This window comes from Oncorhynchus keta, chromosome 17 (genome assembly GCF_023373465.1).
Source record: "Oncorhynchus keta strain PuntledgeMale-10-30-2019 chromosome 17, Oket_V2, whole genome shotgun sequence".
NCBI lineage: Eukaryota > Metazoa > Chordata > Actinopteri > Salmoniformes > Salmonidae > Oncorhynchus > Oncorhynchus keta.
The window spans coordinates 29,619,820-29,640,026 of NC_068437.1; the positions used below are offsets into that span (position 1 = coordinate 29,619,820).

At 43.4% G+C, this 20,207-nt stretch overlaps 1 protein-coding gene across 4 annotated transcripts in view; it reads left to right on the plus strand.

Moving 5' to 3' along the window:
• The window catches only part of LOC118396257 (voltage-dependent calcium channel subunit alpha-2/delta-1-like), a 130,944-nt gene that overhangs the window by 44,265 nt on the left and 66,472 nt on the right, over positions 1-20,207 (plus strand). For all 4 annotated transcript variants that reach the window (XM_052465842.1, XM_052465843.1, XM_052465844.1 and 1 more), the window contains exons 4-7: positions 1,272-1,331; positions 2,354-2,389; positions 3,560-3,689; positions 17,520-17,651. In XM_052465842.1, coding sequence (XP_052321802.1) covers positions 1,272-1,331; positions 2,354-2,389; positions 3,560-3,689; positions 17,520-17,651 — 358 coding nt within the window. The remainder of the gene's footprint in view (positions 1-1,271; positions 1,332-2,353; positions 2,390-3,559; positions 3,690-17,519; positions 17,652-20,207) is intronic.

The window sequence follows — 20,207 nt, forward strand, 5'->3', positions numbered from 1 at the left end:
CAGCTCCCTCCACAGATGTTCTATGCGATTAAGGTATGGAGACTGGCTCGGCCACTCCAGGACCTTAATGTGCTTCTTCTTGAGCCACTCCTTTGTTCCCTTGGCCGTGTGTTTTGGGTCATTGTCATGCTGGAATACCCATCACGACCCATTTTCAATGCCCTGGCTGAGGGAAGGAGGTTCTCACCCAAGATTTGACAGTACATGGCCCCGTCCATCGTCCCTTTGATGCGGTGAAGTTGTCCTGTCCCATTAGCAGAAAAACACCTCCAAAACACAATGTTTCCTCCTCCATGTTTGACGGTGGGGATGGTGTTCTTGGGGTCATAGGCAGCATTCCTCCTTCTCCAAACATGGTGAGTTGAATTGATACCAAAGAGCTCAATTTTGGTCTCATCTGACCACAACACTTTCACCCAGTTGTCCTCTGAATCATTCAGACGTTCTTTGGCAAACGTCAGACAGGCATGTATATGTGCTTTCTTGAGCAGGGGAACCTTGCGGGTGCTGCAGGATTTCAGTCCTTCACGGCGTAGTGTGTTACCAATTGGTGTTTCTTGGTGACTATGGTCCCAGCTGCCTTGAGATCATTGACAAGATCCTCCCGTGTAGTTCTGGGCTGATTCCTCAACGTTTCCATGATCATTGCAACTCCACGAGGTGAGATCTTGCATGGAGCCCCAGGCCGAGGGAGATTGACAGTTCTTTTGTGTTTCATCCATTTGCGAATAATCGCATCAACTGTTGTCTCCTTCTCACCAAGCTGCTTGGCGATGGTCTTGTAGCCCATTCCAGCCTTGTGTAGGTCTACAATCTTGTCCCTGACATCCTTGGAGAGCTCTTTGGTCTTGGCCATGGTGGAGAGTTTGGAATCTGATTGATTGATTGCTTCTGTTGACAGGTGTCTTTTATACAGGTAACAAACTGAGATTAGGAGCACTCCTTTTAAGAGTGTGCTCCTAATCTCAGCTCATTACCTGTATAAAAGACACCTGGGAGACAGAAATCTTTCTGATTGAGAGGGGGTCAAAAACGTATTTCCCTCATTAAAATGCAAATCTATTTATAGCATTTTTTAAATTTGTTTTTTCTGGATGTATTTGTTGTTATTCTGTCTCTCACTGTTCAGATAAACCTACCATAAAAATTATAGACTGATCATTTCTTTGTCAGTGGGCAAACGTACAAAATCAGCAGGGGATCAAATACTTTTTTCCCTCACTGTATATGTAAAATATACATTTTTTACGTGTTATCTTTGTCTCTTCTAGACTCTGGCCACATTTGCTGAGAATTTCCAGATGGAACACCAGTGGAAGGATGAGTATGCGGTAAAACTCTGATTCTTATTAGAACCAACATTGCATTTACATTATATACTGTAGCTGTAAGTCACCCCTCCCATCCCCATTGTGTAGTAAGAATGTGGCTGATGTGTGTCAGCTGTTTAGTACTGGAACACTCACTACTCATTGGCTGAGAGATGGCAACCTCAGATGACCGTACTGTAGATGGTGTTCTCTCACTGCTCTCTTTATGGGCTAGAGAGGAGGGAAGATGTGGCTTCAACAAACACACTAGTGTTTCCCCTAGGATTTTGTTTCAGTGGTGGTGGCAAGGGTAGCGTGGTTAGCTAAATCAATATAGGGTAAACACTGCACACACAGACACACACACACACACACATACAAAGACAGACACACAGACACACACATATACAAAGACAGACACACAGACACACACATATACAAAGACACACACAAACACACACACACATACAAAGACAGACACACACACACACACACATACAAAGACAGACACACAGACACACACACATACAAAAACACAGACACACACACATACAAAGACACACACACACACACGCACACACTGTCATGCTTGAGTTGGCGGCCATGCACTGTTGTTGTTATAAAATGAACTGTTATCATTCATTCCATATTATAGGCCATTAAATGTCCACAGATGGCCTCTACCTAACGAGTACCCCTCTCTCTTTCTCTCTCTCTCTCTCTCTCTCTCTCTCTCTCTCTCTCTCTCTCTCTCTCTCTCTCTCTCTCTCTCTCTCTCTCGCTGTCCAACAAACACACTTGCACACGTACAGTATGTACACACACATACAGTACACACATACAGTACACACACACACACACACACACACACACACACACGCACACACACACACACACACACACACACACACACACACACACACACACACACACACACACACACACACACACACACACACACACACACACACACACACACGCACGCACGCACGCACACACACACACACAAATGCTCACTAAGATATTTGTATTATTTGTTTCAGGATGGTGACATTGTTTACTACAATGCAAAGGACAATGTGAGTATTTTTCTTCCTTCTCGAACAAACACATGATTCTCACACAGACCTGCATCTATAATCAACCCACAATCTCACTCCGATACAGACTGGTGGTTTAGTCTAGGACAGCCCCCCCTTCTCTTTCTCTCTCTTTCTCATTCTCTTTCTCACTCTCCTTCTTTTCCCTTCCCCGTTAACCCTCTTTGCTCCCCTTCTTTTCCCAACCTCCTCAATCCATTTCTATCTTCATCCCTCACACCTCCCTCCCTGTCTTCATATCCCCCTTCTCTTCCTTTCTCTCAGGTGAAGAGGTCCCTGGTGTGCTTCTACTAATTGACAGTTGAGATGTATGAGCTGCTACTGTATTATGAGACTCTTCCTATTCCCCTTCCCCCATTCTCTCTCTCTGTTCGCTCTCTCTCTCTGTTTGCTCTCTCTCTCTCTTCACTCTCTCTCTCTTCGGCTCTATCTCTATCTCGCCTCTCTTTCTCTTCGCTCTCTCTCTCTCTATCTCTCTCTCTCATTCTCTCTCTGCTCTCTCACTCACTCTCTCTTCGCCCTCTCTCTCTCTTCGCTCTCTCTCTCTTCTCTCTCTCTCTTCTCTCTCTACACTCTCTATCTCTCTCTCTCATTCTCTCTCTGCTCTCTCTCACTCACTCTCTCTTCGCTCTCTCTCTCTCTTCGCTCTCTCTCTCTCTGCTCTCTCTCTTGTTCTCTCTCTCTTCGCTCGCTCCCTCTTCACTGTCTCTCTCCCTCTCTCGTTCTCCCTCGTCTCTCTGTCCCTCTCCCTCTCTCCCATTGATGTGAATTGGTAAACACACTATTGGAAATATCCATCAAGCTTTGTCTTCTCTCCTTTAATAGTAGGCTGTATGTGGAAGAAATGTGTCATGTTAATCCACAGAGGTTGTTACAGGCAGTTTCAGCCTTGAAGCTGAGGCCGGTTTAACCCAGCTTCTCCACACCATTCCTTCCTCTGAACCAGTGAGGTATAGAACCACTAGACAGGTGTCTAATGATGGACAGCTGTTCAGCACAGTAGCCTGATAGAAATGGACATGTACATCTACTCTATTAGGCTCCCTGTTACATCCAGATCCAGACAGTCTAACAGTGGACATAGGTGTTACTCTGTGCTAAATCCCTGTCTGACACTGTCTGACCTGCTCCCTTTCTCTTCTTCTCTAGTTGGAGGTGAATGAGACAGAGGGTCGGAAGAACCGGATCAGGCCAGCCTTTAAGGAAGATATGCTGTTTAAACGCCTCACCTCTCACAACCACACTGCTGTACACATCCCTACTGACATCTACGATGGCTGTGAGTGCACATACACGTACACACACACATTGTAACCATGGATACGACACATACAAATCCCTAGAGAAATGGTACCTTTAATAACAGCAGAACGACACATACGAATCCCTAGAGAAATGGTACCTTTAATAACAGCAGAACGACACATACGAATCCCTAGAGAAATGACACCTTTAATAACAGCAGAACGACACATACGAATCCCTAGAGAAATGACACCTTTAATAACAGCAGAACGACACATACGAATCCCTAGAGAAATGACACCTTTAATAACAGCAGAATGACACATACAAATCCCTAGAGAAATGACACCTTTAATAACAGCAGAACGACACATACGAATCCCTAGAGAAATGACACCTTTAATAACAGCAGAACGACACATACGAATCCCTAGAGAAATGACACCTTTAATAACAGCAGAATGACACATACGAATCCCTAGAGAAATGACACCTTTAATAACAGCTGAACGACACATACGAATCCCTAGAGAAATGACACCTTTAATAACAGCAGAACGACACATACGAATCCCTAGAGAAATGGTACCTTTAATAACAGCAGAACGACACATACGAATCCCTAGAGAAATGACACCTTTAATAACAGCAGAACGACACATACGAATCCCTAGAGAAATGACACCTTTAATAACAGCAGAACGACACATATGAATCCCTAGAGAAATGACACCTTTAATAACAGCAGAACGACACATACGAATCCCTAGAGAAATGACACCTTTAATAACAGCAGAACGACACATACGAATCCCTAGAGAAATGGTACCTTTAATAACAGCAGAACGACACATACGAATCCCAAGAGAAATGGTACCTTTAATAACAGCAGAACGACACATACGAATCCCTAGAGAAATGACACCTTTAATAACAGCAGAACGACACATACGAATCCCTAGAGAAATTACACCTTTAATAACAGCAGAACGACACATACGAATCCCTAGAGAAATGACACCTTTAATAACAGCAGAACGACAGATACGAATCCCTAGAGAAATGACACCTTTAATAACAGCAGAACGACACATACGAATCCCTAGAGAAATGACACCTTTAATAACAGCAGAACGACACATACGAATCCCTAGAGAAATGACACCTTTAATAACAGCAGAACGACACATACGAATCCCTAGAGACATAGTACCTTTAATAACAGCAGAACGACACCTACAAATCCCTAGAGAAATGACACCTTTAATAACAGCAGAACGACACATACGAATCCCTAGAGAAATTACACCTTTAATAACAGCTGAACGACACATACGAATCCCTAGAGAAATGGTACCTTTAATAACAGCAGAACGACACCTACAAATCCCTAGAGAAATGACACCTTTAATAACAGCAGAACGACACATACGAATCCCTAGAGAAATGACACCTTTAATAACAGCAGAACGACACATACGAATCCCTAGAGAAATGACACCTTTAATAACAGCAGAACGACACATACAAATCCCTAGAGAAATGACACCTTTAATAACAGCAGAACGACACATACGAATCCCTAGAGAAATGACACCTTTAATAACAGCAGAACGACACATACGAATCCCTAGAGAAATGACACCTTTAATAACAGCTGAACGACACATACGAATCCCTAGAGAAATGGTACCTTTAATAACAGCAGAACGACACATACGAATCCCTAGAGAAATGACACCTTTAATAACAGCAGAACGACACATACGAATCCCTAGAGAAATGACACCTTTAATAACAGCAGAACGACACATACGAATCCCTAGAGAAATGACACCTTTAATAACAGCAGAACGACACATACGAATCCCTAGAGAAATGACACCTTTAATAACAGCAGAACGACACATACGAATCCCTAGAGAAATGAAACATTTAATAACAGCAGAACGACACATACGAATCCCTAGAGAAATGACACCTTTAATAACAGCAGAACGACACATACGAATCCCTAGAGAAATGACACCTTTAATAACAGCAGAACGACACATACGAATCCCTAGAGAAATGACACCTTTAATAACAGCAGAACGACACATACGAATCCCTAGAGAAATGAAACCTTTAATAACAGCAGAACGACACATACGAATCCCTAGAGAAATGACACCTTTAATAACAGCAGAACGACACATACGAATCCCTAGAGAAATGACACCTTTAATAACAGCAGAACGACACATACGAATCCCTAGAGAAATGACACCTTTAATAACAGCAGAACGACACATACGAATCCCTAGAGAAATGACACCTTTAATAACAGCAGAACGACACATACGAATCCCTAGAGAAATGACACCTTTAATAACAGCAGAGCAGCATTATTATGTTTGTTCTTTATGTGTCTTTTATCCAAAGCAACTTACAGTCATGGGTGCATACATGTTTACATATGGGTGGTCCCTGGAATTTAACCCACATCATGGCGATGCAAGCACAATGCTCTACCAACTGAGCCATACAGGACCATGGGTCTTTGGAAAGTGTTCTATTGATCATCTGTATTGTTCAGACACAATATTCTCCCTATGGAGACAACATCCACACATGACATCATGTCTTCTCCATGTTGTCTGCAGTCAGCCATAATATTTAAGAGACGTATGTATACTCTATACGGGGTAGGATACAGTATGTGGTACAGTTAGTTTGCTATTTGGTTGGTGTGATAGAGTATCACAGTATGAGTCATAAAACCCATAAAACCTAGCAGTCAAACAAGAAAATGGTTACAATCATTTTTTCACCATTCATTTTTCCCATAGGGGATTTTATAAACGCTTAAAATACGGGCTGTGTTTTGTGTAGGCTTACCCTGGTGTGATGTTTCGATAACAGTGTAAATCTCTTTAGGACAAGGTGACTTTTTCCCTGTGGGACTGCTAGGTTTTATGGGTATTAATGATACCTCCACTGTGGGGCTCTTTTAGGTTGGTTGGTAGAGTTGTATTTTTACTGGTATTTACCTGTTGTCTTGAAGCTCTTCTGATATTAGCTCCCACTGCTATGTCTAATATTGATGGGTGCTGCTGCTGCTTTCTGTGTGTGTTCATATGTGTGTGATTAGACTTGCATGCATGTGCGTGCGCTGGGTCATTAGCGTGTAGTGTGTTGCGTCAGCCCTCACACTAAGAGCAGCCTGCTGGGATAGCGTCTGGAACCAAGGTTACCCACTACTGACCTCACAGAGAGGGGGAGAGGGTGCATGTGGGAAATTACGTGTCCATGTGAGCTAGGGTGCTAGCATGTGTGTGTATCTTGTCCTTTTCCAGACTCTTTGCTGGCTAGGGTCAGGGATGGTTCCCATGGTTACTCCTGCTCTCTTTGGGGAAGGCTTGTGATTGATGATGGTGGACCAAACTGATGGTGGAGCGTAATGAGTACAGTATCTGTCAGTGTACTTCTGGATAATAGTATGGGTTTGGGTCTCACCTGGAGTGGGAGAGAAGCAAAGAAAGAGATGAGCGAGGAAGGAAGAGAGAGAGAGCTTTGTTTAATGTCCTTGGAATATTATTGGTTGTTTAGTAGGTACACATAGCCGACCTGACCAATATCTCTATTAAAAATCCCCATAGAAATCAGAAAACCCAATAATCCATGCGTTCTGGGAATGCTATAAAGTCCAAAAGTTATGGGCGGAGTTAGAATGTTGGCTGTCAGAAGTATTACAATGTAAATGTACTTTTCATCTGCCTGTCTGCATTTTTCACGACATGCTATATTATATGATGGTGCAGTAATATACCCGATGGGTTGGAATCTACTTTTCTCGTCAATCATCGTATACTTAAACTGGATTATTTAATTAATAAAAAACTGGAAAGGTCAAATGCTTTGAAGTGTTGGAAGTGCATGGGCAATGGAGAGAAACCAAATGGTGTGTGGATGTTGTTTCCCATGTCGTCGATGTTTGTTTGCATCTGTATGCTGTCGTTTACATGTGAATGTTTCCTACAACAAAAACATTGGAAAACCCAAGGTGTTCTCTTCTGTATAGTATTGTTCTGCTGAGAGAGAGAGAGAGAGAGAGAAAGTGAGAGAACCAGAGAGCAGATGCATACGTGAGAGAGATTCCAACTGTTCAATTTGACCCAGAGTCCATGTGGCTCCAGGAATAGGCCAGGGCTGGCCTCGCTCTGGGGGGAAAATTGGATTTTCCAGTCAAGAGGGAGCAGCAGGTTTAGGAAATCAGCCTTCCTGGTGGAAGCGATGGATGAACGTGTGTATTCATTGTCCCTGATGGGAGACGTAGAAACAGAATGTTGGGAATATTAGAACAGAAATGACTAACAGAGCTGGAAAACCACACCCCATCTTCCTCACAAATGAGAGAGAGAGAGGGAGAGAGGGAAGGAGGGAGAGAGGGAAGGAGGGAGATAGCGCATACAAGCATCTATGAATTCACAGTATGGGCAGTAGCCATAATCAGAGCTCCCATTGCTGCCTTAGAAAATGTTAAACAAGAAATCTAATACAGAAACATTTTGAGGCTGTACTTACAGAAGCATCTTGAGGCTCAGCCTCTTGATCATATCTTGTCACCAATAACACTGTACTTACAGAAATATCTTGAGGCTCAGCCTCTTGATCATATCTTGTCACCAATAACACTGTACTTACAGAAACATTCCCAATATGCTGCAGAACTGAACATTTGACATGTTGTAATACTTGATATGAGCTTGTTATACTTGATATTGGCTTTGTTAGGCATGCACTAACCATTGGAATAATCTGAGGTGTGGCTGAACTATGAACTTAAAGAGCCAAAGACTATGGTTGTATATCACACAGAGGGAGACAGCCACTGTAGCCACATTCATTCAGATCACATCCCCACAATGCAAGATAGGACTGTAATGTTTTTATAATGATGCCCCTACACACACACACACACACACACACACACACACACACACACACACACACACACACACACACACACACACACACACACACACACACACACACACACACACACACACACACACACACACACACATACACACACACACAGCTCTAGCTTTATTATCTTTCTCCCTCTAGAGGTAGCTGTATATACAAATGAGGTGTGTTTTCTTTACACAGATAATACATATCACACCCAATACATGATACATATCTATCACACACACCCAATACATGATACATATCTATCACACACACACCCAATACATGATACATATCTATCACACACACACCCAATACATGATACATATCTATCACACACACCCAATACATGATACATATCTATCACACACACAACCAATACATGATACATATATATCACACACACACCCAATACATGATACATATATATCACACACACCCAATACATGATACATATATATCACACACACCCAATACATGATACATATATATCACACACACACCCAATACATGATACATATATATCACACACACCCAATACATGATACATATATATCACACACACACCCCAATACATGATACATATATATCACACACACCCAATACATGATACATATCTATCGCACACACCCAATACATGATACATATATATCACACACACCCAATACATGATACATATCTATCACACACACACACCCAATACATGATACATATCTATCACACACACCCAATACATGATACATATCTATCACACACACCCAATACATGATACATATATATCACACACACACCCAATACATGATACATATATATCACACACACCCAATACATGATACATATCTATCACACACACACCCAATACATGATACATATCTATCACACACACCCAATACATGATACATATCTATCACACACACAACCAATACATGATACATATATATCACACACACCCAATACATGATACATATCTATCACACACACACCCAATACATGATACATATATATCACACACACCCAATACATGATACATATCTATCACACACACACCCAATACATGATACATATATATCACACACACCCAATACATGATACATATCTATCACACACACCCAATACATGATACATATCTATCACACACACCCAATACATGATACATATATATCACACACACCCAATACATGATACATATCTATCACACACACCCAATACATGATACATATATATCACACACACACCCCAATACATGATACATATATATCACACACACACCCAATACATGATACATATATATCACACACACCCAATACATGATACATATATATCACACACACCCAATACATGATACATGTATATCACACACACACACACACCCAATACATGATACATATATATCACACACACACCCAATACATGATATATATATATCACACACACACACACCCAATACATGATACATGTATATCACACACACACACACACACACCCAATACATGATACATATCTATCACACACACCCAATACATGATACATATCTATCACACACACACACCCAATACATGATACATATATATCACACACACACCCCAATACATCATACATATCTATCACACACACCCAATACATGATACATATATATCACACACACACCCAATACATGATACATATATATCACACACACCCAATACATGATACATATATATCACACACACACACCCAATACATGATACATATATATCACACACACACCCCAATACATGATACATATATATCACACACACACCCCAATACATGATACATATCTATCACACACACACACCCAATACAGGATACATATCTAGCACACACACCCAATACAGGATACATATCTATCTATCACACTCACATTCACTCACTCACACTCACTCACACACCCAATACATCTATCTATCTATCTATCTATCTATCTATCTATCTATCTATCTATCTATCTATCTATCTATCTATCTATCTATCTATCTATCTATCATCTATCTCACACTCACACTCACACTCACACTCACACTCACACTCACACAGATGTGCACACACTCAACGAGAGAGTGTAAGAGGGTGGGGAGGAGAGAAAAGGAGTGAAATGGATGGATGGATGGAGGTGTGTGTGTGTGTGTGTGTGTGTGTGTGTGTGTGTGTGTGTGTGTGTGTGTGTGTGTGTGTGTGTGTGTGTGTGTGTGTGTGTGTGTGTGTGTGTGTGTGTGTGTGTGTGTGTGTGTGTGGTCCATCCATCATAGTGAGTGTGATGTGACAGCGGTCTGGTCTCTCAGCTGTCTGTGTCTGTGTCATTACATTCATAATGCCTGTTCCCTCCCACAACATAGAGCATCCATCACACACACACACACACACACACACACACACACACACACACACACACACACACACACACACACACACACACACACACACACACACACACACACACACACACACACACACACACACACACACACACAAGAAAAGACACATCCATCACTCTTCTCCACAGACACACACACCTGTGTCAGTCCACCTACCTCTCATATCCTCCTCAGTTTGAATCAGAACCTCAAACTGTGTTACACACACACAAGAGAGAGAGAAGGCTATCCATCAAACAGGTGATAAGTGGATCCTCGGGCTACAGGAGAGCGAGGAAGGACAGAGAGAAGGAGGGTGAGAGAGATTAAGAGAAAGAAGGGATGTAATTGGGGTGAAGTTTAGAAACCAGTTGCCTAGAATGTGAATGACTATTAGGGATGGGCTTTTGACATTTTTTCGACTGTTTCGAGTACTCTTATTATAACTTTTTGAGACATTAATTAGAGTACTCAAGTACTCGATTACTCATGCACTTCCCTAATAATTATAATTATAATGACATAGTGACTGATATGTTGTTCTCTGGTTAGCCTCTTCCCTGGTGGTGTTTGGATATCTTCTCATTTTGCTTTATTTATACACACACACAGTCTTGTATAACTAACCTTGTGGGGACACACAATTCAGTCCCATTCAAAATCCTATTTTACTTAACCCTAACCTTAACCATAATTCTAACCTTCACCCTAACCCCCTAGAAACAGCATTTGACCTTGTATAGACCAAGTATTGTTAAACACGTCCACGCTGGCGTTCCTTTGTGTCTCCTGGGATAAAGTGAAGAATGGTTGAATTAGTTAGTCAGGTCTAAATGCTAGCCCTTGGACACGGTCAGTTATTGCTTTGGGGGGTGTATTTGCCCCTGTCTCCAGTGGGAGAGAGATGGAAGAGGGATGGAGAGTGGGCATGTGTCTGCATGTTAATGAATCTCCTGTCTGAGGAAACAGTCTGCAGCTTTATCTCTCTGTAGAGGCATTGTCATCTGGAACTGTTTTGTCAAGATATGTTTTTGCGTTAGCCAACTCCTATGTTCGTTCGTTGTAATGCCAATGTCATGTCTGACATGACAAGGAGTTGGCATTAAATTTGTGTGAAAGAAAGATGGATGGAGAAGAGAGAGATGTGTGCCTGTGTGTGTGTCTAATCCTTGTGTAAGAAATAGTGTGTACATTTTGGTGTATCTGTGAATCGTTGACACAGTTCGGTGCTCTGCACATGCATAAATGACACACACCCCTCCTGTTTTCAGATCTTTCATCTCTCTTCTTGAATGTGCTTTGTTAAATATCACAGCTCAGACTAGGTTCAACTGTGTTCTGCCACATCTGTTCTCTTTGCCCTCCCACCCCTACGGGAGGGCAGCTCCCGCTCAGCCCAGTCCAAGATCTTCTCTGTCCTCACACCCAATGGTGGAACCAGCTTCCCCCTGAAGCTAGGACAGCAGAGTCCCTGCCCATCTACCAAAAACATCTGAAACCCGAGTGTCTTAAATAATCCCACATCACCCCTCACACCACTTCCTCTTCCTTTTTCCCCCCTTACTAACTCTGACTTTGCTGATAGCTACTTTATTGAGGGAAATGTACTTACTATGACTGTGATATGTGGTTTTCCCAGCTAGCTATCTTCAGATGAATGTACTTACTATGACTGTGATATGTGGTTTTCCCAGCTAGCTATCTTCAGATGAATGTACCTACTATGACATTTACATTTACATTACATTTAAGTCATTTAGCAGACGCTCTTATCCAGAGCGACTTACAAATTGGTGCATTCACCTTATGACATCCAGTAGAATAGTCACTTTACAATAGTGCATCTAAATCTTAAAGGGGGGGGAGAAGGATTACTTATCCTATCCTAGGTATTCCTTAAAGAGGTGGGGTTTCAGGTGTCTCCGGAAGGTGGTGATTGACTCCGCTGTCCTGGCGTCGTGAGGGAGTTTGTTCCACCATTGGGGGGCCAGAGCAGCGAACAGTTTTGACTGGGCTGAGCGGGAACTGTACTTTCTCAGTGGTAGGGAGGCGAGCAGGCCAGAGGTGGATGAACGCAGTGCCCTTGTTTGGGTGTAGGGCCTGATCAGAGCCTGGAGGTACTGAGGTGCCGTTCCCCTCACAGCTCCGTAGGCAAGCACCATGGTCTTGTAGCAGATGCGAGCTTCAACTGGAAGCCAGTGGAGAGAGCGGAGGAGCGGGGTGACGTGAGAGAACTTGGGAAGGTTGAACACCAGACGGGCTGCGGCGTTCTGGATGAGTTGTAGGGGTTTAATGGCACAGGCAGGGAGCCCAGCCAACAGCGAGTTGCAGTAGTCCAGACGGGAGATGACAAGTGCCTGGATTAGGACCTGCGCCGCTTCCTGTGTGAGGCAGGGTCGTACTCTGCGGATGTTGTAGAGCATGAACCTACAGGAACGGGCCACCGCCTTGATGTTAGTTGAGAACGACAGGGTGTTGTCCAGGATCACGCCAAGGTTCTTAGCGCTCTGGGAGGAGGACACAATGGAGTTGTCAACCGTGATGGCGAGATCATGGAACGGGCAGTCCTTCCCCGGGAGGAAGAGCAGCTCCGTCTTGCCGAGGTTCAGCTTGAGGTGGTGATCCGTCATCCACACTGATATGTCTGCCAGACATGCAGAGATGCGATTCGCCACCTGGTCATCAGAAGGGGGAAAGGAGAAGATTAATTGTGTGTCGTCTGCATAGCAATGATAGGAGAGACCATGTGAGGTTATGACAGAGCCAAGTGACTTGGTGTATACCGAGAATAGGAGAGGGCCTAGAACAGAGCCCTGGGGACACCAGTGGTGAGAGCGCATGGTGAGGAGACAGATTCTCGCCACGCCACCTGGTAGGAGCGACCTGTCAGGTAGGACGCAATCCAAGCGTGGGCCGCGCCGGAGATGCCCAACTCGGAGAGGGTGGAGAGGAGGATCTGATGGTTCACAGTATCGAAGGCAGCCGATAGGTCTAGAAGGATGAGAGCAGAGGAGAGAGAGTTAGCTTTAGCGGTGCGGAGCGCCTCCGTGATACAGAGAAGAGCAGTCTCAGTTGAATGACTAGTCTTGAAACCTGACTGATTTGGATCAAGAAGGTCATTCAGAGAGAGATAGCGGGAGAGCTGGCCAAGGACGGCACGTTCAAGAGTTTTGGAGAGAAAAGAAAGAAGGGATACTGGTCTGTAGTTGTTGACATCGGAGGGATTGAGTGTAGGTTTTTTCAGAAGGGGTGCAACTCTCGCTCTCTTGAGGACAGAAGGGACGTAGCCAGCGGTCAGGGATGAGTTGATGAGCGAGGTGAGGTAAGGGAGAAGGTCTCCGGAAATGGTCTGGAGAAGAGAGGAGGGGATAGGGTCAAGCGGGCAGGTTGTTGGGCGGCCGGCCGTCACAAGACGCGAGATTTCATCTGGAGAGAGAGGGGAGAAAGAGGTCAGAGCACAGGGTAGGGCAGTGTGAGCAGAACCAGCGGTGCCGTTTGACTTAGCAAACGAGGATCGGATGTCGTCGACCTTCTTTTCAAAATGGTTGACGAAGTCATCTGCAGAGAGGGAGGAGGGGGGAGGGGGAGGAGGATTCAGGAGTGAGGAGAAGGTGGCAAAGAGCTTCCTAGGGTTAGAGGCAGATGCTTGGAATTTAGAGTGGTAGAAAATGGCTTTAGCAGCAGAGACAGAGGAGGAAAATGTAGAGAGGAGGGAGTGAAAGGATGCCAGGTCCGCAGGGAGGCGAGTTCTCCTCCATTTCCGCTCAGCTGCCCGGAGCCCTGTTCTGTGAGCTCGCAATGAGTCGTCGAGCCACGGGGCGGGAGGGGAGGACCGCACCGGCCTGGAGGATAGGGGACATAGAGAGTCAAAGGATGCAGAAAGGGAGGAGAGGAGGGTTGAGGAGGCAGAATCAGGAGATAGGTTGGAGAAGGTATGAGCAGAGGGAAGAGATGATAGGATGGAAGAGGAGAGAGTAGCGGGGGAGAGAGAGCGAAGGTTGGGACGGCGCGATACCATCCGAGTAGGGGCAGTGTGGGAGGTGTTAGATGAGAGCGAGAGGGAAAAGGATACAAGGTAGTGGTCGGAGACTTGGAGGGGAGTTGCAATGAGGTTAGTGGAAGAACAGCATCTAGTAAAGATGAGGTCGAGCGTATTGCCTGCCTTGTGAGTAGGGGGGAAGGTGAGAGGGTGAGGTCAAAAGAGGAGAGGAGTGGAAAGAAGGAGGCAGAGAGGAATGAGTCAAAGGTAGACGTGGGGAGGTTAAAGTCGCCCAGCACTGTGAGAGGTGAGCCGTCCTCAGGAAAGGAGCTTATCAAGGTATCAAGCTCATTGATGAACTCTCCGAGGGAACCTGGAGGGCGATAAATGATAAGGATGTTAAGCTTGAAAGGGCTGGTAACTGTGACAGCATGGAATTCAATGGAGGCGATAGACAGATGGGTGAGGGGAGAAAGAGAGAATGACCACTTGGGAGAGATGAGGATCCCGGTGCCACCACCCCGCTGACCAGAAGCTCTCGGGGTGTGCGAGAACACGTGGGCGGACGAAGAGAGAGCAGTAGGAGTAGCAGTGTTGTCTGTGGTGATCCATGTTTCCGTCAGTGCCAAGAAGTCGAGGGACTGGAGGGAGGCATAGGCTGAGATGAACTCTGCCTTGTTGGCCGCAGATCGGCAGTTCCAGAGGCTACCGGAGACCTGAACTCCACGTGGGTCGTGCGCGCTGGGACCACCAGATTAGGTGGCCGCGGCCACGCTGTGTGGAGCGTTTGTATGGTCTGTGCAGAGAGGAGAGAACAGGGATAGACAGACACATAGTTGACAGGCTACAGAAGAGGCTACGCTAATGCAAAGGAGATTGGAATGACAAGTGGACTACACGTCTCGAATGTTCAGAAAGTTAAGCTTACGTAGCAAGAATCTTATTGACTAAAATGATTAAAATGATACAGTACTGCTGAAGTAGGCTAGCTGGCAGTAGCTGCGTTGTTGACACTACACTAATCAAGTCGTTCCGTTGAGTGTAATAGTTTCTGCAGTGCTGCTATTCGGGGCTAGCTGGCTAGCTAGCAGTGTTGTTTACGTTACGTTGCGTTAAAGAACGACAATAGCTGGCTAGCTAACCTAGAAAATCGCTCTAGACTACACAATTATCTTTGATACAAAGACGGCTATGTAGCTAGCTATGTAGCTAGCTACGATCAAACAAATCAAACCGTTGTACTGTAATGAAATTAAATGAAAATGTGATACTACCTGTGAATGCGACCGGGTTGTTGAGTTCTATTCAGTAGACGTTGGCTAGCTGTTAGCTGTTAGCTGTTGGCTAGCTAGCAGAGTCTCCTACGTTAAGGACGACAAATAGCTGGCTAGCTAACCTCGGTAAATTAAGATAATCACTCCAAGACTACACACTCTAAACTACACAATTATCTTGGATACAAAGACAGCTATTTAGCTAACACTAAACTAATCAAGTCGTTCAGTTGAGTGTAATAGTGTAATAGCACTACAGTGCTGCTAATCTGTGGGCGGTGATATGTGGTTTTCCCAGCTAGCTATCTTCAGATGAATGTACTTACTATGACTGTGATATGTGGTTTTCCCAGCTAGCTATCTTCAGATGAATGTACTTACTATGACTGTGATGTGTGGTTTTCCCAGCTAGCTATCTTCAGATGAATGTACTTACTATGACTGTGATGTGTGGTTTTCCCAGCTAGCTATCTTCAGATGAATGTACTTACTATGACTGTGATATGTGGTTTTCCCAGCTAGCTATCTTCAGATGAATGTACTTACTATGACTGTGATATGTGGTTTTCCCAGCTAGCTATCTTCAGATGAATGTACTTACTATGACTGTGATGTGTGGTTTTCCCAGCTAGCTATCTTCAGATGAATGTACTTACTATGACTGTGATGTGTGGTTTTCCCAGCTAGCTATCTTCAGATGAATGTACTTACTATGACTGTGATGTGTGGTTTTCCCAGCTAGCTATCTTCAGATGAATGTACCTACTATGACTGTGATGTGTGGTTTTCCCAGCTAGCTATCTTCAGATGAATGTACTTACTATGACTGTGATGTGTGGTTTTCCCAGCTAGCTATCTTCAGATGAATGTACTTACTATGACTGTGATGTGTGGTTTTCCCAGCTAGCTATCTTCAGATGAATGTACCTACTATGACTGTGATGTGTGGTTTTCCCAGCTAGCTATCTTCAGATGAATGTACCTACTATGACTGTGATGTGTGGTTTTCCCAGCTAGCTATCTTCAGATGAATGTACCTACTATGACTGTGATGTGTGGTTTTCCCAGCTAGCTATCTTCAGTCACTCTGGATAAGACTAAAACATGTCATGTTTCTACATTACACTTTTCACATTATTGTTGGTGGCATTGTGAATAGTAGTCTTAATCCAACATCAACCTGTTTTGTATGTATGTGTGTGTGTGTGTGTGTGTGTGTGTGTGTGTGTGTGTGTGTGTGTGTGTGTGTGTGTGTGTGTGTGTGTGTGTGTGTGTGTGTGTAGCCACCATCGTGCTGAACGAGTTGAACTGGACGGAGGCACTGGAGGGTGTGTTTAAGAAGAACAGAGAGGATGACCCTACTCTGCTCTGGCAGGTGTTTGGTAGTGCTACTGGATTGGCCCGATACTACCCAGGTAACATACACACACACACACATACACACACACATACATACACATTGAGGCTATAATATCATTGTTAAGTTACTGTTAACCTTTATTTAACTAGGCAAGTCAGTTAAGAACATATTCTTATTTACAATGATGGCCTACCGAGGAACAGTGAGTTAACTGCCTTGTTTAGGGGCAAAACAACATATTTTTTACCTCGTCAGCTCGGGGATTGGATCCAACACAACACTCTAACCACTAGGCTACTGTGCCTCCCCCCCTCATGCACCAACAAGCAACAAAATGAACAGATACTGTTTCTTGCCACTGTATATGCATGTGTACAAACACCTGCACTGCATCAGCCTCTCAGGCAAACTGACATTAGCTGTAACACCATTGCCCATCAGTGTCATTCAAACTTACTTTTTGTTATGTTTTAATTGTTTTACTTTGACCCGTCATTCTATCCCCGCCCAACAACTCCACTCACACTTGTCTCCAGTTCCACATCCCAACCCTCAGCTTCCCTCAGAGCATCCCATCTATCTCTGCTGGCCACCCTCTTCAGATTTCTACTCACCATATATCTTTCAGTTATGCTGTGATGTTTAACATACAATATCAATCTATCTAATCAAATAGAATCCATAGATTGCGAGATGAAGATAAGTACTTTAACTAAGAGTATTAGTATATCTCTCCAGATCTCCCAACAGTACTATTTCTAGGGTCAATTGTAGATCAATGTTGTGCATTTTCAGCCATTCCTGAATCTGAGACCAGAAACAGGCTACCTGAGGGCAATACCAAAATAATGGTATTTTGATTCTTTGTCCTCACAACAAAATCTGCAGAGCTTCGATGATTGTATGCCCCAAATATTCAACATTTTGTTGGTGGCAAGAATTCTATATAATAATTTTAGCTGAAAAGCACAATGTCTTGAATCTTGCGTCGTTTTTTTATCAACTCACACACCCTATACCAAATCAAATCAAATGGTATTTGTTACATACACATGGTTAGCCATGTGTACCATGTACCAGGGAATTGGTACATCAAACATCTCTTCCCAACTATTTTGCAATCTGTATGGCACAGCTGTCAACATCCTGGTCCTCAAATGAAACTGGTAACTTTCCTATTTATGCTATTTTTATTCCTCCGCCAGTTTTGATTCTTTATATTGGGCAGATAGACCAGTTCCCTACCTCCTCCTGCTGCAACCTGCCTCCTCAACTTTTTAGGTGTCGCTATAGTCAATTGCTTATAATCTTGGATTGAGCAGACCTTCCCGTACAATTCTGATAACTCCATGAAAGACATAACATAATTTACAATATAATTTAAAAACAAAATAGCCTTTTCAAACATCTTTCCCATAAATACGGGTATTTTATTAACCAACATATTTGACTTCAGCCATAATATTGGTTTTAATATTTGTTCTATCTTTTCAGGGGGGTGAAATTGAAATTGTAACCAGCTCTGCAATACTTGTTTAATTAATCATTCATTTTCAATTAATAAAACATGAGACATGACAATCTGCACAAAGGCAAAAAGGCCATTTTTAAACAGTGGATGAGCTTTTCTTAGTAATCTACTTGAGAATCATTTAGGGTTCAAGGAAAACTTTTCAATAAGTGATGCTTTTATAGAGTGTTTTAGTGCTTTTATATTTGATCATCTCAACTCACCCAATTCATATTCATTAAATAGATAGGCACGTTTTATCTTCTCAGGTTTAGCGTCCTAGATAAAGCTAAATATTTTTTGCTCATATGATTTGAAAAACGAATAATCAGGAGTAGGCAGTGCCATAAGTAAGTGAGTAAACTGAGATATGACTATTGAGTTAATTAGGTCAATTATTCCATAAGTAGACAGGTGTTTACCTCTCCATTGTTGCGGGATCTTGTCTATTTTTACAAGTTTCATTGTGGAGAACTCATGTATATATTTTGTGATATGAATACCAAGTATGTCTACTTCACCTTCAGCCCATTATATAGGTAAACTACAGGGTAATTAAAGACCCCACCAGCTGCAACCTGTTCCATAATCAAGACCTTGACTAATACTCAGCCCTGCCACTTCCATGCTGCCAGATCGTAATCTCTGCTCATTCTGCCTGCTCTGACGCTGGTCCCTGTCTCCAGTCCCACATCTCATCATCCTGCTACTCTGTCCTGGATTCCCCTCTCAACCCCTCTTGTTCCAGCCTCAGCTTCCTCACCTGGTTTCCAGCCATCCGCCCATGCTTCCCCTGACCTGCACTCCATCTCTCCCCTGTGTTTCAATAAATACTTGGTTACTTCATCCCAGTCTCCTCGTCTGAGTCTGCTCTTGGGTTCCCCTGTTCCACTCCGCATAACAAATCCTTGGATTTCTAATCCTTTAATGTTGTTATTTGATCTGAGTTTAATAGCTAGCATTTCGATGGCCAAAACAAATAGATATGGTGACAGCGGGCACCCTTGTTTAACTCCTCTTGACAATTCAAAACTCTCTGAGAAATAGCCGTGATTTACTATTATACACCTGGGGTTGCTATACATTACTTTTACTCATTAT